Here is a 27,862-nt window from a genome sequence, read left to right as displayed (position 1 = left end):
TAGCCTCACCCAGAAACCTACTAGAAATGCCTATTTGAGGGTCCCACATAAGATCTACCAGATCAGAAACTTCAGTATTGAGGCTCAGACATAGTCTGAGGTTCTCAGTGGTAGCGCCTAGATAACTAAAACAAGCAGAAACTATGTCCATGCCCCAAGGATTGCAAACTCACCACAGCAGATGTGACATTGGGGCCATTTTCACTCCTCACACATGTTGCACATGTGCACATGCCTCGTGTCTAGTGGAGCAGACAGTGCCAGCACATCCTCACTCTTTTGTGAAGCAGATGTGCAAGTACCCACTGGTGGTATCACTCATGCTTATAAGCCTTCTCTCTACTAGATTCCACCCCCTGTTGGTACCATTTATGCTTTGAAGCCCCAGTAAATAGCATTGTACCTAGCACAGAGGAGAAAATCCACCAGCTCTTGTTGAAGTGCTGAGACATGGAGGTAATCTTGAAACCCTTCTCAGAGTGCCATGCTGGTGGACACACCCTTTCAGAGGGAAGGGAAGAAAGGCTCATCAGATATGTACCTGGGCTGAGCACCTGATGGTTCTTGAAGAAAGATAGAAGCAAGAACAGTAGTACAAAAGGTATTCTTCCTCTAGAAAAAGGGCAGAGTTTTTCCCCATACTGTTTGACAAGACACATGCTCCCTGCTGAGCTCTGTTTTAACTACAGTGCCTGCAGGTATATGCCAGATCTTGGACAAAAAAAAATTGAGTCTCATATAGCATCAAAAATGCTACTGCTCCTTCCTGAATCTTCTCAGCATTCATCACAGTCCTGTTCTGAAATGGAAGATATGCTCCAAAGGGTTAAACTAACAGAGAGTGGGCAGGGTCAATGCCCTCCACAGAGTGGGTGATAGAAAAGGGACTTGCCATAGGAACAGGTGTCACCCTATGCCTCTATAGCAAGGGGAAAATGGAGTCAGTAGACCTAATAAAAGCCATACCCCTGGGGAAGAGACTGAGTGCCCCATCAGCAGCTGTGGTCCTGGGGCATCAGTGGTCAAGCTAAACATACCCCATCATTTACTTTTGTAACCTCCAAGTAATGCGTGGCTTTTATACTTTTAAATGATTTGGCGTTTGGGGGGAGGATATTAATTTAATCTATTCTGTTTTGTTTTTATCAGCATCTATGAATTGTACAAAGGCATTTTATTGCCATATTTACATACATGTGCACAAGACACCCTGGTCAAATTTATCCCTTCTTTCTCTCTCTCATCCCTCCTTCCCCCTTCTTAAAACAGCTTCAGTAGGTTTCATTTTCATGCATGTATATAAAGTACTTTGACTATGCTCATCTTCTTGAGCTCTCTCTGCTGACCCTGTCCCCTTCCCTAGTACCTGCTCTTCATCGGAACCTATTTACATTTCTCCTTTTTTGTTGTTATTTTAAAGGTAATGTACAGAAAAGTTACAGTTACCTACGTCAGGTAGTGTCTGTCTTTTTTTTTTTGGGGGGGGGGGAACGAGGAGTTCATTTTGATAAATATCATTTTATATGATCAGAGGCACATAGTCATTGTACCTTTGTGTTCTCCCCTAAGAATATCCTCCTTTGGTCTCATTGTGCTGTCTTACATTTCTGTCATTTATTTTGTAGTGTGTAGTATTTATACAAAGCAATTCTACCCTGTTATTTCAGACTTGCTTATATTATACTTTAATCATCATAACCTGTTCTGTTGTCTCTCTTTCCTGCCCCATATACTCTAGCCTCAACAGCTTTCAGTGCATTTCTTTATGCTATCTTCATACATAGATGCAATATATTTTTATGTAATTCATCCTTCCTCATTCTTTTCCCATCTTTTCCTTCCATTGGTCGTCCCAAACAATCCCACAGTTGTGATCATGCTGCTTATGTTTTAAATAGTTATATAAGTACTTGCTAACAAAATGTTGCCCCTCCATCTGAAAAGCTTGCAACCATTACTCTGTGGCCTTTTCCTGCAGATGTTCACAGGCCCCTAGCCTAGGAATGCAGCTGCTGCTGAGGACAGGGAGGCAGGAAGGGCACAGAAGGAACAAATACCCCAACTTATTCTCATCTTGCCCTCTCATTCCTTTTGTATCTACCTCTTGACCAAAAGGAAGCCAGATAGTATATAGGCAGGAAGCAAAGGAGGCAGAGAAATGCAGATAGTGCATGGAGACAAGCAATTCATTTAGAATGACTCACTCAAGCTGTGCCTGCCTTCTGTGCCCACTAGAAAGAAGAAAAGCAGCTCCACCTAATACAAAACTTTTAGCAGAGCAAAGCTAGACATAGTAATACACACCTGTAGTCCTAGCACTCCACAGGCAGAAGCAGGAGGATTAAAGAGTTTACACCAGCCTGGGCTATGTAGGGAAACCCTGTCAAAGAAAAGGAAAGGAAGGGAGGGGGATGAGATGGGGAGGGGTAGGGAAGGGAAGAGAAGGGCATTCTGCAGGTCCTGTGAAGATTCCTAACTCCCCAGCAAATTAGGTCAGAGGCATAGACCTTTCATTGGATTGCACTGAACCCACTTTTTCCATGCATTCCATGCAAGAGTTGAGAAGCAGGTGAGCACAGTCACTGAGGCAAAGCCCAGTGGGAATTCAAGGAGGAAGAGGACCACAGTGGTCCTCCACCCACCGTAGCCACCCACCATAGCCCCCAGTCTAATTTCGGGCACTGACCGCACCAACCACACATCCCCATCCTCATTCCAGGCCCATGATCAAAATATTTTTCCCTGATATTTAGGCTACATTTTCCTTTGCTTGGTTTTTCACCTCCCGGATTTACAATACCCCATGCTTCTCATTAAATTGGGACTGACCATTTCAGACAAGTTAAGTCATACCCAGCTATAAAGCCACCAGCTAGATTAAAACCAGAAATGGTTACAGATTTGTTGGAAGGCTTGTGACCTTCAAGAAACCACTTTGCTTTTTCTCCAAGAGCTTCTTCTCTACATGACTACAGGTGACAGAAATGACAGCTGAAGGACAAAAGTTTGATCCTGGTTTCCCAGGCAGGAGAGAGTAGGGGATGGTTCCAGCAAAAGAGGCAATCTGGAAGGGGCAGTTAGTTTGTTCTACTTTTGGATCAGAAAGGGGGGTGGTCTTCTGTTTATTTACACACCTCAACCTTGTAGACAAGCAATGTTCAGCTTTAGCACTGTGCTACATGAAGCTGTATATGGCAAAGCAAGACATAGATACCAAAGCATAATGTGTCCTCAGACATGCTGTTGAAGTTAAACAGATTTTATGTGTCTCTCTCTGGCTACTTTGTGGAATAATTCTAAACTTGTCATAAAGATCAAACTTTTAAAAAAAAATCAATTACCTTATGTGTGTACAAGTAGGGAAATCTTCCAGCTCTACTGATCAAATTAAATTTATTAAATTTATTCATTAATCTCATTTGAAGAGAAGCCTGGGTCACACTTAGCAGACATTCCAAGGGATGGAAAGAAATTCAGGTGTCACTTGCACAACAGCTCTCTAAATGGAACTGCCCTCAAAATTCTCAATTTCTCACTATCTTCCAAATAGCTAAAACAGACAGATCAGAAGAGAAGACACAGCTGCTGTCTGGCACCCATCAAGAGAGGAAATCCAGCCCCTAACACCAGGGGGCTTTAAACAACAGTTTCAGACACATTCCCAGCCAAGTCTTATTGTACAGAAAGAAGCTGGCGTTTGCATAGAACTTTCAGTCTATGGATTAAAATTATTGTCTGAGGCTGAGTGAAGCAGTTTAGGAGCCTAGAATGGTAAATTTTTCATTTCATAGTCTAATCACGTCAGCAGCATAGGGAAGAGAGCTATTTTTAAATGTCAGCTAATACAGTCTGGCAGAGGGCTCCGAGGTTTGTGGTGAAATCTTTGTCATAGCTTCACAGGAGCAGTTGGGCATTTTGCCTGGGAAGTGAGGTCCAGTGTCTTCAGTACATCCTGTGGAGAGGCTTGTGCCTGATAGACACCCAAATCAGAGATAAACAGAGTGGTGTCAACCCCTATGTCTCCTCTCCGGCATTAGGAAAAGCCTAGGGACCAGTGGGAAGAAACCTCAGAGACACTTCTGGCTTCAAAGAAATGTAATGAATACATCCATTTACTACTGTGTTTCAATGCACACTTCGGCCTACATTCAGAAAATCCAGGCTCTAAAGGCCTTTCATGTTCTTGTTCTCTTCTTTGACTTCAAAGGTCTGTGGAGCTTTTAAAATCCTTTTCACCAGTTGCAGCTATCCTTTTTCTATAGCTCACTTCAACACTTGCAGCCAGGCACTGGTGGTTCATGCCTGTAATCCTAGCTACTCAGGAGGCTGAGATCTGAGGATCACAGTTCAAAGCCAGCCCCAGCAGGAAAGTCATGATACTCTTATCTCCAATAAACCACCAGAAAACTAAAAGTGGTGCTGTGGCTCAAGTGCTAGAGCACTCGCCTTGAGCTGAAGAGCTGAGAGACAGTGCCCAGGCCCAGAGTTCAAGCCTCACAACTGACAAAAAAAAAGTTACTTCAAAGCCAGTGGCTCATGCCTATAATCCTAGCTACTCAGGAGGCTGAGATCTGAAGATTGTAGTTTGAAGCTAGCCCAGGCAGGAAAGTCTGTGAGACTCTTATCTCTAATTAATCACTGGAAAAAAAAAACTTAAAATAGTGCTGTGACTCAAGTGGTATAGTGCTAACCTTGAGCAAAAGGAGCCCTGGGACAGCACCCAGGCCTGGAGTTCAAGCCTCAAGACTAGCAAAAAAAAAAAAAAAAGTTTACCACAAAAGGAAGTATTCAATCAGGAAAGTGATTGGAGAAAATGCCTAATTGAATGTATAACAGAAGATAAAGGCCTGGGAAAGGCAGAAACAATGGAGATGATGGAACATACCTGGACTGGAAGAAGTGACCAACAGGAGAGCTTCTGCAGAGAGAAAATCCCCAAGATAGGGTTGTTGTTGGACATAAGGACGTGACCAAGAAAGAGGTCAAGAGTGATACTCTGATGTCCAGCTTGACCACACAGGAGCCAAGACAGGGTGTGAGAAAGGGGAGCAGATTTAGGAAGAAGAAAGTTTGTTAATTTGCAGTGGTTAATTTTTGATGCCTGTAGAACCAGGACATTACAGTGAACCTTAGATAAGTCATTTGATGCCCAGAGCTAGGCCTTAAGAGAGAACCAGAATGAACTAGAATGTGTGAGGTATGAGTCTAGATGAGCTTGTAGACCACCACTGAGTCAAGCATCAGCAGAGAAAAAAGGAGACAAAGAAGCTGAAAGGACTAAACAGAAAGGGAGAAGGGAGTAAGTCAAAACTGGCATCCAGGCTACGGGAAAGTACCCAAAATGGATAGCCCAGGGCAGCAAATCTCACAGTAAAATGGGTATCAAGGCATTTGGCAGTCAGGATGCTATGGACAGCTGTAGTGAGAGCAATTTTGGTGGAGTGATTGGGACAGGAACCTATTAGAACACCATGGAGAGGAACCAAATTGTGCTCTGGGAGAAAGGGCCTGAAAGAACTCAGAACAGAACAGAAGGCAGGTAGATCTACACTTACAAACCTACATTTATTGAATTTATGTACTGGATTATAATCTTATCTACAGGTCATTCTCTAAAGATTCTTTTAATAACTTTACTAGGTTCACAAATAATATATAGTGAATATTTTCTCTGAGACAAGTACCTATCTTCAATATTTAATTTTTAGACCTTTCTAAGTCTGAAGAATAGACAATATTATCCCCATCTTTAAAATAAGAATGGAAAAGCCACACTTTTTTTCAGGCTCTCTCAACTGTGTGTAAGCCTATTATATTTGTGCAGGGTGAATTTGCATTTGTTCCAGTGTTAACTTTTCTTTTTTTCTTTTCTTTTTTTTTTTGGGGGGGGGGTCCGGTCATGGGGCCTGAACTCTGGGCCTGGGCACTGTCCCTCAGCTCTTCAGCTCAAGGCTAGCACTCTACCACTTGAGCCACAGCACCACTTCCAGCTTTTTTCTTTTTGCTTATGTGGTGCTGAGGAATCGAACCCAGGGCCTCATGCATGCAAGGCAAGCACTCTACCACTGAGCCACCTTCCCAGCCCCCAAGTGTTAACTTTTCACATATGCTTTCTCAGAAGGGATTTATTGTTGTGTGATTTACTTACATTTCGATTTAATTTTTTAAATGCTTAATCAACTACTCAGATACTTGGCAATTCTACTCTTCCTCCAATTCAACTGAGTTATTGATCAATAGCTTACATATACTTTTGTCAGAGTTTGTATGTTGCAGTCACCCTAGATATGAACTTCAACGAAATAATATTTTTAAGTTGAGTGTAGAGGCAGTAATATAAAGGAGAAACAGATGCACAAACAATCCATATTGAATTTTTAAAAAACAAACATTGTTTCTCAAAAGAGGAAGAGGTGGGCTGCATTTCCAGTCATAATATATCTTTCTATAGCAATATGCTTGTTTTATATGTATGTAAGTGGTGACAGTTTAAGGAAAAGTTCTTGTAAATTATTTCCTTGTAAAATTTATTATTATACTAAATTTTCTATGCAAAAAAATGAATGGAGAGATGACTATGATAGAAGTACATTATATATGTATAGGATAACAAAATCCACTAAACCCTTTTGGAAAGGGGAGGCAGGCTTTACAATATAGGTTGTCTCAGCTCATTTGCTATACGTATAACTTCAAATTTCTCTGAGTTAGTTAACAGCAAACTTTTCTTCTTTCTTAACAGCTAACTTTTCTTCTTTCAGCCTCATTTGCTTCTAGTTTGATCAAGGAGTTGAGGGATTAGCACATAGACCCAACGCTGTGGGTGGGCTGATTTACCAAGCCAAACACAGAGCCCCTCCTTCTCCAGCCAAGAAAAAAAAATAGCAAGAAAAAGACGGCATTCATCCAAGAAACCCACCTGGCTATACCCTGAACTATAAACACTTATCCCAAGAAACCTTCAAAAAAAATTAGCTGATGATGGAAATTGTTTAATGCAGAAAACCATGCTGAACCCAGCAGCGGCTCTGTCCAACACTCTAAAATCATTTCAAAATATTTTGAGAGGTTTTTGTAAATTCCTTTCCAGAGGAGATGAGATACATTACACTTGGAAAGATAAAGCTTCACCCACACAAACTCATGCAATAGTTGACAAAGGTTCAAGAGTACAGTTGTTTTGAAGGTGTGTATAATGCACTAGAGAACAATTTAACAACATCGTGATGATGGTTGGTAAGTTAATGCCACCACTGTAAATGCTTTGTGCTGAGCAACTTGAACTATCTAGATGCCCCAGCCTATCCAGTGACCTCTGCCAGCATTTTCAAACATTCCTAACACCACTGTAGGAAATCCATTTTACATTTTAGTTCAAGATATATTCCCTATGTATACATGCATACTCATACACACACCACTGAAACAAAATTTTTACAAAATAATACATATCCTCACCACGTACAATTAACTATTCCATTCTTTCTATGCTATATAATGCCATGCCATACCATTCTATACAAATTCTAATCCTAGGTCATGAAATTGGTCTCAGAAATACTTAGCATTTCAGCCCACAATATAGAAAACATATACTGAAGGTTCTACATCTACAACCAGAAGATCTTCATGAGAAAGATGACTGTAAATCATCCTGACTTTGCCTCTCTCCACATATCTTCTCTGACCCTCACCCATCCATTTCCCTTTATGAAAGATTTGTATGATGGCATTGGGTTCACCTTGGTAGACTGGGTTATTTTCTTCATCTCAAGGTCCTTAATCCTATTTCCTATGGCCTTTTTGCTTTGTGAGGTAAAATATTCAGAAGTTTCAGGGAGTCGGTTTTAGGAGTCCACTTTATCATATACTTTAAAAACCTTAATGCAGATATATTTGTGCTTCTTAGACTCAATCAATAACATAATCTCCAAAATGGTTTTGATGTGGGGAATCTGTGATATTAGGACTTTTGTCTCCAGAGCCAAAGCAAATTATGGCTGATGACTGAGCCGAGCAGACATCCAGGGATCTGTATCCCACGGGTCTTGCCATGTCAAGGAAGTAAGGAATATTCCTGGTTTCCTGAAATTGTCATTATTGCTTTTTCCTATGATCTTTGTTACCAAGAAGAAACTTTAGTGAACGTGCAAAGGAATGACTTGTGGTATTAAGATGGCACTAGGAATGTGGTAAGGAGAAAAGCTAAGACTCCTGAGTGAGCTTTGGTTGGCAAATTTGTGGTACACTTCGCTGTCAGGCTCTCTCCTTCACCAGCATCAGGGTCTTCTTCGTTGTGTCTCTTCTCCACGGTCCCAAAGCCTGAATTTTTCATTTAGGGATGGAGAGTCACAAATGCTACCACAAACATGTTGCCAGAGTTTTACTGTTCACATGATAGGAGAAGAGTAGAATTCTATGTGTCCACAAAGCCACTGATTTGCATGTGCCACTGATATGCATTCATGATCTTGGTGTATTTGTTTCATTTCAGGGAAAACTCGATGCCTTGTGGGTCTTACTAAGAAAAGGATATGATCGTGTGTCAGTAATGAGGCCACAGCCAGGAGACACGGTAAGATTTGCTATTGGTCACACACACAGAGGATTTTGACAGATATATGAATGTGTTGGGTTGGACTTCCTAGAACTTGAGTTTCTCAGTCTACAGATGGAGAGTGGCTGACTCATTCTTCAGGCAGTTCCATGAGGGAGGCCTGTGGTCTTCAGCCACTCTGGCCAGCGGTAAGGCCTAAGTGCCAGCTCACAGGACAAGATAAGGAACTAAGTGCCCACAGAGAACCCCTGCCATCTGCCAGCAAGTGTTGAGCCCAACAATTCAGGACCTGAAGGGGCACTTCCACCCTGGGTGTGGGTTTACCCAGAACTGTCTAGGCTAAGTTTAGAGTGTCGCCACCTAGGAAGAGTTTTACAAGTGGAGCTCACAGAGTCCTGAGAAACTATCCATCCCATGTCTTCATTTTGTAAATGAAGAAGTGGTCGGAGGTTCCTGTTCAGAAAATAACAATGCTGGAAACAACCTAAGTTCTCTTGAAATCACACCATTGTTATTATCTTTTGTAAGAGATAAGAACAAAGAGAATACAGAGCAAGGCTTGGGACCAAATTTCCCTTAAACTACCTCAGTCTTCTATCCACTTTCTTAGGAACCAGGCCTATTTACCAAAAAGCAAAATAAGAGTGTCTGATTTAGAAGTCTTTTCAAAGCAGGCAGCCTTGGGTTTGAATAATCTCTCTACATTTCATCTTTATAAAGTTGATGACAACGACTGCTTGGTAGTGTGGCTGGTGGGAGATGGTTAACATCTGTGAAGCATGTTGCCCACTACTGAACTTGTAACTAACTCTCAGTCCATAAGAGATCATGATTATTGTGTGTTTCCCCACTCACTGTGAAGAATTGATGTAAAAATGTAAGCAATAATACTGTTGGTATGGATCACAAGGGCCATAGATATGGCCCTACCATGGTATCACTAATACACACTAGACTAGAACCTCGTAGACTGACCCCATCACTCTACTTCCCTTTGATTTAGTAACAGTGGGTGGTTTGGGCTGAAGGAGTTTGATCTAAAGTTTCATATCTTAGGCAATTTACAGCCCAGCTAGCTCTTCTTGCTCCAGAAATGGCAAGCTGATATGTTGTGAAGCCAGGTCAGATAAATGTTGGGTCAACTTGGTCCCTATGGTAGACAAGAATTGAAAGCTTTTCCTATGAAAGCCAACAAGAAGCAACTTCTTCAGCAAATTTTAAAGTGAAAACTCCACCGGTAACAAAAATGAGCACAAGCCATAAAGTTAGTACTCAAGGAGATATTTGGTTTTATAAGTTATATATCTGGTTTTAGAACATGAAATTTTTGTAGCAGTCATGAGACTCATCTAACAAATTAAGAAAAGTAACAAGATATCAAATTAGGCATCCACAATAGTATTTTCATGGCAGAACATGTTGGCATAATATATAATCCTTTTTTTCTTTCTTTTTATTTTTTATTTTATTATTTTTTGTTGTTCAGCAACTGGAAAACATGTCCATTAAAACATATTAACATTCCATTCTTCACTGATCAGTTTGGCAGAAATAAAGTCATAAACTGGGTCAACCTAAGAAATGGGAGGGGTGTTGAAAAGAGGAAAGCTAGAAAGACATACCATTTATATTCATACTTTAGAGCCCAGGGCTGATTGTAGAAATCCAAGAACAATAGAATCAAAACTGGTGGAATTTTCTCTATTGAGTCACACCTAAATTAAATATCTTAATTACTAATGCTTCATGAACATTTGCACTAGCATTTGAAGATGTTCCATGGGCTTCAAAGAAATAATATCACCTTGAATACTAGCTTTCAATCACATAACTAATAGATTTGAGGCACAGGAGATCTAAGAATTACAATGCATTTCAACATATTCTCAGCATGATCTCCAATTAATACTGCCCAGTTTACTTCTAAACAGATTTTCATTGAAATCTTGCTAAAATACACGAGCAGTAGATTGAGAGAACTGTATCCTTGCAGGCAGGGCAACAGCCACAGACTCCATGTACACACAAAGCTACATAAGAACAGTCACCAATGAGTAGGAGTTGGAGTTCAGGGCTTGTTCATGGTTGGCTACTCAGGAGAGAATTCAGGAACAGAAAGGACTACATTGCAGCTTGAAATACATGCTACATTGTTTTGTTTTACAAAGGAGACTCACTCTCCTTACAGTGATGACTGAAAGAATTCCTCAGCACTGATTTATGGGACTGACCACATTTTCCATAAACTCAAAATGACCACATCCAGCCATGTGCTCATGAACAAGAGTCACAGGTTCTGAGTATTTCCTTTAAAACAAAACAAAAACAATAATCACCTAATTACATTCTCAGTTGCTTCAAACACATGTTGACCTTGCAGAAACCTGGCAATTCTTCCTCCTCAGTTCCTGTCTGTTACCATCCTCCTCCCAGAAAACACACCCAGACATAGGGATTCAGGCCTAGCCCACCAACAGAGCCTCTGAGGCTGTTGAAAGTCCTGACTAGGGACTGAGAAAGCCTGAGTCCAGAGCCACCACCTTTCCCTGGGATTGGCACCCACCTCCTCAGAGCTGACCAAGGTCCAGGTCAGGAAAAACTGGAGTAGGATGACAGCAGAAGACAGGGCTCTTTCCCATCTGCTGTCATTTGGCACCCTCCTTCTGCCTGGGGTGGACTCATAGTTGTTCCTGGGACCCCCCCAAATCAGGAATCACTAGTACCAACATAAATAAAATAGTACCCAAAGAAACCAATTAAATGGTAGATAAGTAATATGTCTAAAATAGTAAACATTTATTAATTGTATGTGTCCCTCTGCTTAAACCAGCCCCTGTATCCAGTAAATAAATAGCTTATGCTACAGAGCTTTTTCTGAAACGCACATCTCAACATGCCCTTCTTGGCTTCCAACTTGCAAAAAGTAGGGAAAAGCCAAGATTCCTTAGCTTGGCTTAGAAAGATATTTCTCTCTCTCTCTCTCTCTCTCTCTCTCTCTCTCTCTCTCTCTCTCTCTCTCTCTCTCTCTCTCTCTCTCTCTCTCTCTCTCTCTCTCTCTCTTTCTCTCTCTCTCATTCTCTCTCTCTCTTCCTTTTTTTGGTGCCACTTCTGGAGCTTTAACTCAGGGTCTCTCATTCTTGCTTAGCATTTTCACTCAAGGATGGTTCTCTAGCATTCAAGTCACAGCTCCACTTCCAGCTTTCTGGTGGTTAATTGGAGATAACAGTCTCTCAGCCTTTCTGCCAAGGCTTGTTTTGAACAACAACCCTTAGACCTCAGCCTCCTGAGTAGCTAAGATTATAGCTATCAATATTGTTGGATCAATTAATTAATAACCAAGCCCTGAAAGATGTCAGGCACTCTTGTATTTCAGAACTTTTGCCCATTCTAGTTTCTCTTCTCAAAAATGGCTTTTCCAACCTCTGTACTGAATACAATTCTGTTAGGGTGGAATATTGTTTATTATCTCCATGGCATCCCTGTAAATGTTTGCTGGCTAGATCCATGCTTTTAAGTGTGACATTGCAAAACAGAACATATTTGACAAAGACTAAGTGAAAAAGGGGCCCTATGAGCCCCAATGTGTCCTACACAACTGGGCCACTCTTTGAGTTCAGAAAGTTTGCTCATCTTTCAGAGACAAATGCTTGAAGGGCTTTAGAATATTTGATCTGAGAAAGAAAATGTAAAGATACCATGAGGGTCATTTCTTGGCATGTTATACATCCCACTTTGCAATGTTTTTCTTTTACATAATAGTATCCAAGGAGTAAGGTATGAGTAGAAGCTCCAAGGAAGATCAACTTCAGGAACTGATGGATGTGAATTTTAACAACTACACAGTTTGCACCAAGGTTGATATTCCAGTAATGGACATGGCCACACAGTGATAAAACAGGCTACCCGTGAGGGAGAGTACAGTTTGGGTTTTGGTAGCAAACCAGTGATTCGTAGACTGGAGCAGCTGAAGTACCTAGGTTTGTTAAATGTAAATTGCTGGTCACCACCCTGAGAGTTTCTGATTTAGGCGTACAGGTGAGGCTTGGGGATTAACACTTTACTTAGCAGTCACTGCTGTGATGCCGATGCTACTGTTCTGAGGACCGTACTTTGAGACTCTAAGATAAAACTAATCAGAGGACCTTCACGCTTCCTCTCACTCTGAGAGCCAAGGATTCTAAGTCAACTTCTCTCTGACCACCAAAGTCACTATTCTCCTGCGTTCCTCCACAAGTCACCTACTGAAACAATCAAGGAAGCATTAGTTTAGCTTAAATAAATATTAATCCCTAGTCAGTGGCAGACAGCTCTGTTCTAGCTAGATTACTGATTTCAAAGACAAAAGGCTAAGGGAATTCGGATAACAGAGCTCATGAATTCCAGTGATTTCTAGCCAGGCTTTAAAGCATCAGTGCCCAAGTTCTAGTCCAAAACTTCTATTTAATTATGTAGGATATAGTCTGTGAATTCATTTATTCATTCATTTATTTTATTTATTTATAGTACTAGGGGTCAATCTCAGGATTTTATTCCTGCTAGGCAAGCCATATACCCCAGCCCTTTTTTGTTTCAGTTGTGTGTGTGTGTGTGTGTGTGTGTGTGTGTGTGTGTGTGTGTGTGTGTGTGTGTTTCAGCTAAGATATTGCTCTTTGTGCACAGGGACAGCCTCAAATCATGATCCTTTTAAGGCCTCCAACATAGCTGGGATCACAGGTGTTAGCCAACATGCCCCCTGCCTGCCATTCAGAATTTAAATCTCCTCGACTGATTTTAATGGGTCCCCAAAGCTGAGAACCATTGAGCTGGTCCAAGTCCCTATTTTCCACACAGGCAACAGCATATTTTCTCCCTGACAAAATCTTTAGAAACCCTAGAAGCCTCGTGGGCATAAGAGAGGTGTGCTTTCCACAGCACCTTACCTCCCAAGGAACATGCTCAGCTGGATCTGTCTGCTGTTATTATAACTATTATAACTATTTGGGTACAAAGGATTGAATGGAGAAAATATAACTCTCTCATCTTTTCTGAGTAGAATTTACTCTATCAACAGCCTAAGCCCTCCCCAAGCTTTTGCTCCAGCATGAACTCCATCCCCTGGCACATTTGTACATGACCCACTAGGGTTGGACTTCTTTTTTGTTTTTAGCTATTTGGCTGCTCTCAGATCTGGCATCAAAAGACTGGTACATTCCATTGCTATCTGCACACAGAATACCAAGGCACACTCTGAGCCCTTTTGGCAAGCCTGAAAGTCCTTGCAATCTACACACACACACACACACACACACACACACACACACACACACACACACACACACACACACACACACACAATGTTTGTAATTCATCTGAAGCACTGCCCCAGAGGTTGAGAAATCCTCTCTTGGAGAGAGCTCCAGCCTTAGGGGTGCAGTCTGCAGCTGTTTCCAATAATGAGTGACACTGGTTACATGGATACCATGTCCCTGCCTGGGCTGGTTTTGAACCATGATACTCATATCTCAGCTTCCTGAGTAGCTATGATTACAGGTGTGAGCCACTGGCATCCAGCTTAGATGTTTTTGTTTTGGGTTTTTTTAATAGATCAAGTTAGCAATATTAATAAGAGATGGCCAGTAGCAGGTAGGGACCAGGCAAGGCATCTAGGGAAGAAACTCCAAGGAGATTCAGGGGCTGTGCAACATACAGGGTTTAAAGCCTCAAGAAGCACTTCCTTCAGTGTGGGGCCTTCGGCCCCCAAATGCCTTGCTCTTATCCTGATCTATTCATGGAGGAGATGGCACTATTCCAGGGACAGTTCTGAGCAGTAGGCAAATTTGAATCAGTGGCATCATCATAGAGGGCAATGTATTTAGGCAGGAAATTGGGCAGATAGAGGCAGGGAGAGATAGATTAAGCCTTGAACCTGAGGTGTCACATCCTTCAGCACTGAAGCCACTCTTTGAAGATGTTTATTTCCTGTGATGAGACTGGAGGAACAGGGAAACTAGGATGGAGCATCCTAAGGAGAGAGGACGGGAGGACCTACCAGATACTCAGGGGGCCCCTGTGGCATCTATCAGAGTGATGTCTCTACATCAAGCAGGAAACATGCTTGTCTAATTCAGCAAAACGATAAGTATAAATCATTCACTAGGTGGGAACTGGTATTCCTGCTTTCTTTCTGCTTGAAAACCACAATTATTTTCAGGGAATTTTAGTTTATATCTCAATATGTATGGGAAGATTTTTCTCAGAATTATTTTATATCTTCACTTGGTGTATATTAAATTGTACATCATAAAGGGTTTCATGCCTGCATGTAGTATACTTTAACCATATTCATCCCCTCCCTCTATTACAATTACTTATAAATCAAAACTTTTTTCTTATGTTCCACTCAGTAATAATGAAGAGTCAAGTGGTCTTCAAAATGAATATTTTCTTACACAATATATGATGGGTTTCTATTGGTTTTAAATAAACAGAGATCTTTGGACTTCCTATCAGTGTCTAACGCCCCGTTGTAAGGCCTCAACAGACCTGGAGACAAAGTCCAATTTGCAGGCCACAACTCTTGACCGCTTATAAACTTTTGTAAGAAGTGGGTCATTTAAGAAAAGGGAAAGAAAAAAGCAAACTATGGGAACTATTCCTAGAGGGTGTCATTTATTTTGGCACAGCCTCTCCTTGGATGTTTCAATTCTCAGTAGTGTTTACTTGGTTCTCACTCGTGGAAATCTTTCCTTTGGTGTCTCATTGGAAGCAGGAGATGAGTATTTAGAATGCTTGGCTTGCTTTCTTGAATTTAGAAAGAACAAATTCAGAATACTCTCTGTCCATAACAATAACCAAACTGTGCCCAAACCCTGCAAGATTATCTTTGTCTGGAAACATAAAGCCTAAAGTTGATGCTACAAAATATACTACTGAGATTTTTTTTCCTTGTACCAACTTCCTTCCATAGTAGGATGTCTTTGAATATGAAGATAATTGATGTGTATGAGTCCTCCTCTTGTCTACCCCTCCCTCTTCCAATCTTCACAAGCCATTTTCCACAAGCACATACATTTACACCCAATTCTCCTCCATCTTCATTATTTTGTAGCTCTCTCAGGACTTTCAGCTTCCAATTGCCTCATCTCCCAAGCAGCTGCAACAACAGGTCAAGTCCTGGTATCAAGTTGCAAATAGCAAACAAGGGGGAAATAAATGTTCCAGGCTGGACTGGACTAGATAGTAAAGTAGCCCTGTTCAAGTTCCCTGACCTAATCTTTTTTCCTTCCAAATAGAATGTGGAATGAGGGAAGTAGGGCTTGGCTCTAAGGTTAGAATTTTACCCAAGTGCCTCATATTTTAGGAAGTTTGCTACTTTGTCCAAATATGATGTTTGTGTCTGGTCACTTGTTTTCTGTGGACCTATTCCTTCAACTGATGACACTGAAAAGCAGGAAGCATCTCTAAGGACATTCAGTAACTCTGTGACAGGTCTCAAGTGAAAGTCATCATATGGCAGAAGTTCTGTTCTGGCCTGAAAGTGTTAGATTGAATGATAGATGGCAAAACCTGGTCTAGGAGAATATATTTTGAGAATTCAAGTGTGGGGAACAGCTAGCCTACTGTAGACCATCCACATATTCATGTCCTCAGAATTTCCAAGACCACCAAGTTACATCAACCAAAAACGGACTGACTGGTAATTCCTCTTCATTTTTAAAAGTAAGGAAACTGAGGTCTAGAAAGATGCTGAAGATCCCTCCCAGGTCTGTTTTCTCACTTGTTCCACATCATCACCATTCTCTCACATATAAGAAAGAAGAGGTTCAAGTTAGGCCCCTATGTTGTACTATTCAAGATGCAAAAAATGCCAGTGGAAATGGGACTTTTAACCCTACACTGCCAGCTCCTTCTTGAGTCTTCACCCCAGACCAAAGGGAGAAGAGAACAGTGGATCAGGTTTGGTCTCTAGAAATGACCAGTCTCAGTTTTGGAAGACAAAGTTGTTCCTTACTATCAAATCACCTCCTTCCCTGTCCTCCTCCCTTTTCCCATGAGCACTTTCCTTTTTTTCTGCCAGTCCTGGGGCTTGAACTCAGGGCCTGGGAGCTCTCCCTGAGCTTCTTTTGCTCAAGGCAAGTGCTCTACCACTTGAGCCACTGCATTATTCCTTGATTTTTCTGCATAGTTTTTTGGAGACAAGAAACTCATGGACATTTCTGTCTGAGCTGGCTTTGAACTGCAATCCTTAGAGCTCAGCCTCCTGAGTAGCTAGATTATAGGCCTGGGCCACCAGCCTCCCTGTTGTAGTTTCCACTTTTATACCCTACCCAACTAACCATAACTGCTAATGGTATCCCACACAGTCCTATTCTTCTGCACATCAGCTGTGCTTTCAAATTACCCAGGGTTCTTTTATTCTCCCAGCTTTTACCTTTCCATGCCTCCTTTTTTTTTTTTTAAATCATTAACACTGTGCCTAGGGTAAAGTATATTCACTTACTCAGTAAAGAGACCTTGGGCCTCTTGGTCATTAGACTAAGAAGATATGACTTCACATGAGCCAGCAATGCCCTGGCACTTGTGGTGTGTATAGTGGATTAGCTGGAAAGTCACCAAATTAAAACTCTACCTGACAAGTTTGAGGTTCTACAAATGCATAAGTGAGATTTAACTCAAGCCAGGTGATCAGGGAAGTCATCCAAAAAGAAGAGCCCATTTGGCTGTGACCTGAAGGATGAGCTTTCCCAGTGAAGAGGAAAAGGACTTCAAGGTGAAAGGGACCGCTTATGTAAAGAACCAATTGGAAAAAGGAACTGAAAGAGGAGATACAAGCTGGCATTCAAGAGAAGTGTGGGAGAGCAGCCACACCCCACTCTCGATTCTGCCTCCCCATTCTTTAGTCTCATCAAATCCTTCAGGTATACTTAGCTGAAGTCTCATTTCTACCACGGCCCTCTCCTAATTAATGTGTATTGTCTGAGTCCTCCTTTTGTGCTTCTTCTTCCTCCTCCTCCTCTTCTTTCTCTCCTCTTCCTCCTCCTCCTCTTCTCTTTCTTCTCCTCCTTCCTTTCTTCTTCCTCCTCCTCTTCCTTCTCTTCCTCAGAACACTGAGAAGGTAGCATGTAGCTCAGGTCATTTCCTTGTCCTAAGGACTATGGCTTTTATTTTTTAAAATAGGACACAGCTGTTTGTAAACGTTTATAACACCCCCTTCATAGGCAGCTGCATTTTCATAATGAGCAAAGTGACTCTGTCTTTTAATAAGGAAAGCCCCCAAGTCTACCAGGGCTTCCTCTAGATACAAAGCAGGTTGGTGGATGTTAATTTGAACACTGAATGTTCCTTACCTTTGCTCTTCCCATGTCTGTCATATTTAATATTAAGATTGATTTTCAGAACTTCGTTTGAAAATAAGAAGTTAATTTTGAAAAAAATTCTTTGAAACTTGACTAGTCTCACTTAAACAATTTGATAAGAATAAATTTGTCATATTTAGAGTTTTCCTTTTTTTTTCTTTTTTCTTTTTGATGAATGCCATTAACAGCAAAGCATTTTCCAAATGCACAGTGACAAGAGAGTTAACCGGGGAGCTTGTGCCACCCCTCCAGTCTCCAGCACCTATGTTTCTGAACTGGATCTGCATCTGAACTGGGTTGCCCTACCAGAGGCTCACATTAGGCATCAGGGAATACCTCTTTTTTGAGGACTCTGGGCTCCTACTTGACTGAAAGCTTTGTGAGGGAGTAAATCTTTTCCACACTCTCCTGCTGCCAAAGGTGAATAATAATGGGAAGGTTCTAAATGTCAGAGTCTGGAAAATTGAACATAGTAATATCTAACCATTCCTCTTAGTGGCGAAACCAGTAAGATTGGATTTCCTCAATGGTGAACAAGACAGAAAGTGTTTCCTCTCTTTGTCTTCCTAGCAAGGGAAGTAGCTGTGACCAGAAGAGTTTGGTGGTAAAAAAAAAAAAAAATAGAAGTAGTTAAGTAGGGAGGCAAGGGTAGCAGAACCTACAAAGTCACTGCCTCAATGCCACATCCTGTCTGTAGGCCTAGGGGATGCCAGGTAGGGCTTGCAATTGCAGAACTGAATCCACACCCCCAAGCCAAGACAAACACAGGAGTTCCTCATAGCCTGTGGTATGCCAACTGTAGCCCATAGGCCACCTTTATCTGTTCTCCACTTGATCCTTTGCCAGGAGGATCTTGGAGAGGGAGGAACAAAGTAAAGGTAGATGTTGCAATGAGTTTACTAGTACATTAAACAGAATCTCCTGCCTTGGCAATAATCGCTTTCCTGATGTGTAAAAGGCAACTTTCTATACCAAGCCCCTCATAAGTAACTTAGAATATTTCAAAAGAACCAGGCTGCCAGGTGCCCGTGGCTCACACCTGTAATCCTAGCTACTCAGGAGGTTGAGATCTGAGGATCACAGTTTGAAGTCAGCCCAGGCAGGAAAGTCCATGAAACTTTTTTTTTCATGAAATTCTTATCTCCAATAAACCATCAGAAAAAAAACAGAAGTGGCACTGTGGCTCAAGTGGTAGAGCACCAGCCTTGAGTTGAAGAGCTGAAGGACAGCAACCAGGCCCAGAGTTCAAGACCCATGACTGGGAAAAAAAAAAAAAAGAACCAGCCTGCTCATGAGAAAATAATGCTCATCATTGTGCCTTAACTTTCCAAAGATAACAATGCTGAGCAGAATGCTTTGATTGTGTGTGGCATCTGTAACCAGGTAGTCATGTCTGTCCTTTATAAAAGCCCAGTCTATGCTTACCAAAAAAAAGCCCAAGACTAATCTGATCATAGATTTATGGTTCAGAGGAGGACACAACACATTTGGACGACTTTATAATAATTCTTTTGCTCTCTCAAGCACATTTTTTGATAACATGCTTGGTTCTAACTAATTTCCAAGTCTGATTTTTGCTTTAATGTAAACAATTTCATTATTGAAATTATTTAGCTAAGTAAGCCATGGCAAAAAAAAAATATTCCTCTAGGAAGAAATTCAGCATCTCATAAATCTTCCCCAGAAATAATAACAAGAAGAGAACAGGATTTTATTTTAAATGAGTAATCTTCCTATCACTTATAACTTCTAGAGTGATAGATGATAAACAGTTAAGTAGATGGACAGACAGACAGAGATAGATAGATAGATAGATAGATAGATAGATAGATAGATAGATAGATAGATAGATAGACAGAGTTTTTCATGCCTTAGCAAATATGAAGAGCTCAAAGGATTTCTATGACAGTAGTTCTATGACAGTCTTAAGGTCTTATAAAGATTTTTTCAAATTAATTAGTAATTTTTTATTGTAAAAATACTGTACAAAGGGGTTACAGTTACATGAACAAGATAATGAGTACATTTCCTATCAAGCATTGTTGCCTCCTCCTTTGTTTTCCCCTACCATCCCTTCCCTCCCACCTCCACAACTACACTCCCCCAGACTCCTCCTCCCACCCCCCTGCCTAAATTGTAAAGTTTGTTTTTCAACATAGTGTCTTGTGCATCTTGTTGTTACAATGGGTCCACCTGTATCCCTATTTAAACATTTTGTTTTTTCCCTTCCTCTCCCCAAATTAGAGAAGTGTATATACAAGATGCAAGGTACTAAAAAAAATTAAGATACCAAAAAAAACAATAACAACAACAAGATACAGGGTACTGACATCAAATACAGTGAAAACGGGTTCTACTGGGGGGAGGAACATACAAAGCAACAAAAAAATCACATAATACATAATATAAATACATTAGAAACAATAGCAAGAAAGAAAACCACTTGTGGTCCTATCTTAGGGTTCATTTCCCTTAACATCATCTTATCTGGTCATATGTACATAGCTTTTGACCTTTTCTGCTTGTCCCAGACATATAGTAGTTATTGAAAATAAGGAAAACCTTGGGACCTGTGTTTCTTTGGGCCTATGTTTCTTTTTTCCAAGTCTTTCCATTTTCTAACAAATGGAGCAATATCATTCTTTCTGATGGAGGCATAGAATTCCATTGTGTGTGTGTGTGTGTGTGTGTGTGTGTGTGTGTGTGTGTATTATATACACACATATGTGTGGTGTGTATATATACACATATATATGAATGGATTAAGAAAATGTGGTGTATTATAGATATAGATAGATAGATAGATAGATCTATATGTATCCCACATTTTTCTGATCCATTCATCTACTGAGGGGCATCTGGGTTGTTTCCATATCTTAGCTATGGTAAATAATGCTGGTAGCATTTAGTATGCTACCAGTTGTGCTGGTAGCTTTAGTATGGTCTTGTTTGTGATCATTTGGGTAAATGCCCAAAAGTGGGGTTGCTGGGTCATAGGGGAGCTCTATATGGAGTCTTTTGAGGAACCTCCATACTGCTTTCCAAAGTGGTTGAACAAGTTTACACTCCCACCAACAATGCAGTAGGGTTCCCTTCTGGCCACATTAATTAGTCATCTTTATTGTATATTCTAGATTTAATTATAATAATTATAACTCTAGTTATAATATAATAATTATAACTCTAGTTCTTTGTGATGGATATTTTCATTCTGAAATGTAGCCATGATACAACTTATGCAACTTGTGGGTGGGGACAGGAAGAAAAAACTGAAAGAGAGCAAGGGAAGGGGTGACATTGTCAAAAATAAAAATACTATTTATCTGACTTTTGCAACTATCATCCCTCCACACATCATCTTTACAATAATGATAAATAATTTTAAAGGGTCTGTATTTGCATTCCAATAGCACACTACTACTAAATAGTGTGTGTGAATTTTGCAGAATAGGCCTTTCTCAATATTTTCACTGAACTACAGTAAGTCAGAACAGAATATGTTTTGTTGTGAATCCTACTTTTTAAATACTTCATGGAATGTTACACAATATGTCACATCAAGAGCATGACCTGCTGCTGATGCTTATACTGATGTCAGTGGAAAAGTTGATCAGATTTTTTCTCTCTATCTGTAGTACATTAGACAACTTGGGAATATTAAAAATGGTTGGACATTTTAAAAAATTATTTGTGATCTCTCATTTTACTCCCACAAGTAGCAAAAGATGTTTACAAATCCTGAACACCTATCAGTTCAGATTATCAGTTCAGAGCCGACTATCTGATATGGTAAGGCTAACCACACATAACTGCAGAGCATTTGGCTGTGGCTAGTCAGATAGGACATGTGATACAATATAAAATACATTGAATTTTCCAACAGGGACATAATGGTGGATATATTGGGTTTAAGCAGCTCTATTATTAAAATTAATATTTCATATTACACTTGGCAGATGGGGCAACTAACAAACTTGAACTTGACTATAGTGCTGGTCTAGAGGACTATTCTAGAAAACACTCTGTGAGCAGGTGATAACCTCTCCAACCATTTTTTATTTTGTGAATGAAATAAGAATCTCAGAAACTGTAGTCTCTGCTCTTTCTGGTTTTCTATTAGGTCAGCTGTGACTTTACCTTTCAGGGCTAATTCATAATCAAAGTTCTTATTCTTCACCAAAAAGTCATAAATGCTCTAAACTAACATTTGGTTTGGTGTCTTGTTTTAAGCAAACAATACTAGTGCTTCATCACATAATCATTACAGAGAAGAAAAGGTTATTGGAATTTAAAATTTTGTTCCAATTATTTGTACATTTACTGGATTATGTGCTCTACTTTATCTTTGAAAAATTCCTGGAAAGCAAGCATTATTTCCATTTTACCAAAAAGGACACTGACTTGACTTGAGCAATATCGGTAGCTAATGTTTGCCAAGAACTATATCATTTGCTACTTCCTAATGCATTTCTTCCAATTTCTTCCAATTCCTCTGTGATGTAGGCATTCATCTGTACAAGCATTGTACAGATGAAGGCATTCTCTTTTCAGAGAGCTTCAGTGCAAGAGAGAGAAGGCCATTTATTTATCCAATGCATATTTTTGGTTGTACTCAGCCCTGGTGAACAAAGAGTTTTGTAGTCCTTTTATGAAATTTGCTCCCTAAAATTCACAGCACCCAAATGTTAAATGCCACACTAAGAATTAAAATAGGGAGTGAGTATAAACAGGATGGATGTCTAGCCTGTGTAGTCAGAAAAGTTTTCTCTGAAAAGATGACACTGAAAGTGAGATTTAGATGACAGGAGGGAGCTGGCAATGTCAAGATCAAGGAACCCCTGGGGCAGGGCCTGAAAGGCTAGAAAGAGCTGGACATGCTGGCAGAACACAGAGACTCAGCGCTGGTCAAGTGATGGAGCTAGGTGGGCATTGAACTGAGAGAGGAAGCCAGTGACAGGCAGGGCTGGTAAACCAGGGATGTGGCTTCTGCTTTGGATGTCACATGAAAGCTTTAGAGTAGAGCGCCTACCAGAGGAGAGATATGATCTAATTGATATTGGACAAAGACTGCCATTGACATTGATACCATGGAAAGAATAGATGGAAGGGGGGAAGAGTAGGACAGGAGGTCAAAGAGGATGTTGGTACAACCATTCTGGTTGAGAAGCAGATGCCAATGTGCTCCTAGTGAAAGCTGCCAGAAGTGGATAGATTCTGGGAGTATTGTGGATAGATTCTGGAATATTGAGAGGGGAAAAGTCAAGGAGACTGGCTGATAAATTCCTTGTTCCTCTTTATACCTGATTGTCGTCCCAGTCTTTCTCCAAATGCTTTGCCCTGGGAAATCTAATCCATTATTCCATAACAATAGCAAGAAAGCAGAATGAAACTAAGACAGCTTGTCATTATTTATCACCCCTTCATTTTACTTTTTAACCTCATTATCTACCAAGCCATTAGAAATGTATCCATGATCAATAATGATGTGTTGGTATCCCAGATCCTCCCATGGAACTAAAGGCAAAGGGATTCTATTGTCTCCATCTTGTTTTGGGTGGTAAAATTAGAGCTGTTTACACATTCATTTGTCCTTCTCCTATCTGAAAACCAAAAATGCAATATCTCATATGCCAATTACCAGCAAACATACCTCACACCCTGAAGTGTGTATCTCCTGAGCAGGGGATGAGGGAGGAAAATTGCATTTAAAAGCCAGATAGTGTGTCATAACGTGATTATTTGTTAGCTGCTGACAGCAATATGAAGAGAGAGACCATGGGTGGAGGGGCAAGCTGGAGGCCAAGGATGGTTTACAAAAGACTGCAGAAAGGAGGTGTGGCTCCAGTATTAGAGGATGCGCTCCAGTATTGACTAAACAAAGAAAACAGGGAAGATTGGAGATTAAAATGGATGGCAAGTCTGCAGAAGTTTACATGTGCATATACATATGTATATGCAGCCCTTTCACCAGCCAATGAAAACATTTTCTTGGCCTGTGCACCGGGCTTCATTAATACCCAAAGGCAATAAATGTTCTCAGTGCTGAGGAATGTGAACTCGCCCTTGTTGGCTTACCAATACAGCCACTTTCTTCCCAGGAACACAGAGAGGAATCCACGCGGGCAGCAGGCATTCAGGCATATCTGCTTATACTCCATACCCACCTCTCTGACACAGGGGAGGTTTACACCTCTATATCAACCACCTGCCTTACCTTGCACTCTTAGTGCCCCACAAACTACCAACATAAAGTCTGTTTTATGGAACTCTCTTGCTCTACAACTGCTCATACGTGTTAAATAGTTAGGAGAATACTGTACTTAACAATGTTAAATGAGCTTGTTGTGGTTTGGTTTGTTCTATGGAACTGCCATAGTAAGCAGACACATGTTGTGAATCTTCAAAGTAGGGATATAGTATGCAACATTCCTTTTTTTTTTTTTTTTTTTGTCAGTTGTGGGGCTTTGAACTCTGGGCCTGGATGCTATCCCTCAGCTCTTCAGCTCAAGGCTAGTGCTCTACCACAGAGCCACTTCTGGTTTTCTGAGTGGTTTATTGGAGTTAAGAGTCTCACGGAATTTCCTGACTGGGCTGGCTTTGAACCACGATCCTCACATCTCAGCCTCCTGAGTCGCTAGGATTACAGGCATGAGCCACTGACGCTGGGCTATGCAATATTTCTTAAACGTGTGAAATACTGATGTGTTTTCATAGAACATCACTTAGGACTAAAGTTTTAGGGAAGGTACTTTAGGAAGTACAGGGCTGAGTAACTTGTCCCTGAGCACCCTCTCTAGTCCCAGCCTGCCTCTCAGCAATCTGGAATAGCACAGACAACTCCTAAGGCCTTGTTATATCCCAAACTGGACCACTGCTCACATCACTCCCCAGCCAGATTGTCCTGGGCCTTCTTGTTTTTCCGTTGGAACTCAGCCTAGGTCCTATCTCCTCTAGAAGACTTTGCAGGTCCTTTCCAGGAGTTGAAGATGCCTCCTCAGCCTGGCACCCGTGGCTCATGCCTGTAATCCTAGCTACTCAGGAGGCTGAAATCTGAGGATCGTGGTTCAAAGCCAGCCTGGGCAGGAAAGTCCTTGAGACTCTTATCTCTAATAAACCAGTAGAAAACCAAAAGTGACTCTGTGGCTCAAGCGGTAGAGTGCTCGCCTTGAGCTGAAGAGCTGAGGGACAGCACCCAGGCCCAGAGTTCAAGCCCCTTGACAGATCAAAAAAAAAAAAAAAGATGCCTCCTCCCTCAGAGCCAACATGACATTTCCTTGTCCTACTTGGTAGCTGGCTTCTACCCCTTTCTATCTGTAATTCCCTTGAATGTGGTAGGCCATCAGTAAGTAGTCTATCAAAGAAGAAAAGAGGGAAGAAAATAAAATAGGAGAAGCATAAAGAAGGAGGCAAGGGAGTGTGAGGAAGAAGGAAAGGAGAGGAATCCAGGAAGGGATGGAAAATGCAAAGAGAATTTCACAGGACCTTAAACATGGGAGTTAGAGGCCAGGAAAAGCAGCCTTGATCACTTTCCTGGAAAAAGGACCTATGCAGTTCTCATTACAGGAAAGCTAAGGCAGTGAGAGGTGGGCCTGGCCCCGGCCACCCTTTGCTGAAGGCCAGTGACCATTGCAGACATCATCCCTAAGTGGTAGCTGTGCTAAGCGGAAACAGACTGTAACCCTTAACCTTAATAAGAGATGAGCATATATACCCTTGTCTGTTGAGGTTTTGGTAAACAATAGTGGATGTTAAGACTAAGCCTACTTAAAACATGTAACTTAGTAAGTGTAGTACTGTTGCTACCAGAGCCCTCATCCAAAGCCAATGCCGGCCTTTTCACAAAGGAGATTCGAAACACAATAGGCAACTTAAGCCCAGTGAACTCCTATGTAGATTGCCGGAGCCTTACTTCTCAAAGGTGGCCAGTCTGCAATCTCATTCCCAGGAAAATGGCCAACTGCCAGAAATGGATATACAGAAACATTCCCACACTTCCTTCATGCTTACACCACACACAAAAATGGCCACCCCATTTCACAAACTTGTTTTCCTCAAGGGAAACAAAGTAAGGTTTGCTTTATTCCCTATGCAAGAGCCAGGTGCTCGTGTCTTATGCTTATAATCCTAACTATTTAAGAAGCTGAGATCTCGGCTTTGAAATTAGCCGAGACAGAAAAGTCCACAAGACTTATCTCCAATTAGCCAGCTAAAAAACAAAGCTGGAAGTGGAGATGTGACTCAAGTGGTAGAGTATCAGCCTTGACCAAAGAAAGGCAAGTTGGTATGTGTGGCCCTGAGTTCAAGTCCCAGTATTAGCACACACATAACACACAAAGTCAAACAAGAGTATATATTGTCAATGAGCTATCCAGTCGCTCCTAAAAGAACCTCTCTTTTGTATGATGCCAGCCTTTGCGCTGACTTAATTACCATCTACACAGGCCAACAGCCTTGCCAGCATTCCACTCTGGAAAAACACAGCATATGGAAGCCCCTATGGGTTGGGTCCATCACTCTCCGCTAAGTGCCCAGCTGTATTTCTTTGTGATAAATTCCAGGGCAAAGTATCAGGACAATACCTAAGTTAGCCTCTGAAATGTAGTTCATGGAAAGAGCTGGGAACTGGACACTAGGAGGCCTAGGTTCTAGTCAGCGTTTCCGCTGATTTTTATAAGCTGCAAGCAAATGCCCATGGGCCAGGTGCTAGCATGAACAAGCCTAAGGAGCCATGCAGAACACAGGGAAAAAGACCAGCTCAGTTCCTCTGGTCCCCTCTCAGCTCCCCAAACAGCTCAAACGCAGACGGGCTTAGCCAGGGAAGGTCTGAGACCAGTCAGAGAGCAAACCCACATTGAGTCAGAATCAGGCCTGGAGGGGACAAGGCCTGAGTTCCTTCATGAAAGCCTTTCTCTGGTTGGTATGCAAAGGAAGAGAAAGTGACAATGCATTCACTAAGTTCCTTGGTTCCCAGCACTTTTGACATTGCCTTTCTTTCTCCTTTTGAGCACTGATGCTCAGTTTATGGCCATGTTCAAAATATAACTTCCCTCCATTGTTGGTAGAGAGATTTTTCTCCTCCTCTGCTTCATCTGGTGTATCCACTAATATATCTCAATTTATGATAGACGTTCATTGGTTAATCACTGAATTAGTGAATTAACTGCTAAACAAGCCAACCCCGTTATCCCTAGTCTGCAAGTTTTAAGCGTATGAATAGAGATTTTTTTCAACATTTACTACCCATATTCTGAACCAGTTGGTAGATACTTTAAAAAAATTACTTGGGGCCAAGTGTGAAGGCTCACTCCTCTAATCCTAGTTACTCAAGAGGTAAAGGTCAGGAGGACTGAGATTCAAAACTAGCCCAGGTGAAAAAGTTATAAAGACCCCATTTCAACAAGTAAGTCAGGTATAGTGGTATGTCCTTATAATCACAATTATGCAAGAGCCATAGGTAGGAGGATCACAGTCTAGGCTGGCCCAAGCAAAAAACTTTCTTATCTGAAAAATAACAACAACAAAGCTAGGGGCATGAATCAAGAGGTAGGATACTACTTCCAACCACAAGACTCTATTTTAAATGAATTAATGAACCTAGGCAGATGACCACATTTCATTAGAAAGAATTCATGGAAGTTCCATTGGTCCAAAACATCTCTCCCAATCCCTACCCAAATTTGTCACCTGACCACACTGCTAAAAATGTGCCAGTGGAAGAGTTGTACCTTTTTTTTGACAGTACAGATATCTGCATTTGAAAGCCATTAGTCATTTCCACTCAAGAATGCATTTGGGCACAAGGAAACACAAGGAACCAAGACAGAACCTATACAACCAGGAGATGGCAGGTCTGGAGCTAGAGCCTGGGCACTTTGAGAGGTTGGCAAAGAGACTGAGTGCACCAGGAGGCTAAAGGGAAATGGGAGGCAAGGCCAGTAGTTTTCCAAGCTTGCCTCTACCACTCCATCCT

The 27,862-nt window shown here is 41.2% G+C and overlaps 1 protein-coding gene across 1 annotated transcript in view; it reads left to right on the top strand.

Moving 5' to 3' along the window:
- Nucleotides 1-27,862, top strand: part of Antxr1 (ANTXR cell adhesion molecule 1) — a 213,392-nt gene that overhangs the window by 153,232 nt on the left and 32,298 nt on the right. Inside the window, exon 17 of the mRNA XM_070004483.1 lies at nt 8,495-8,575. Within this exon, the coding sequence (XP_069860584.1) occupies nt 8,495-8,575 (81 nt within the window). The remainder of the gene's footprint in view (nt 1-8,494; nt 8,576-27,862) is intronic.

This window comes from Dipodomys merriami, unplaced genomic scaffold (assembly GCF_024711535.1).
Source record: "Dipodomys merriami isolate MVZ:Mamm:240054 unplaced genomic scaffold, mDipMer1.0.p SCAF_63, whole genome shotgun sequence".
Lineage (NCBI taxonomy): Eukaryota > Metazoa > Chordata > Mammalia > Rodentia > Heteromyidae > Dipodomys > Dipodomys merriami.
This window is presented reverse-complemented; position numbering and strand designations above follow the sequence as displayed.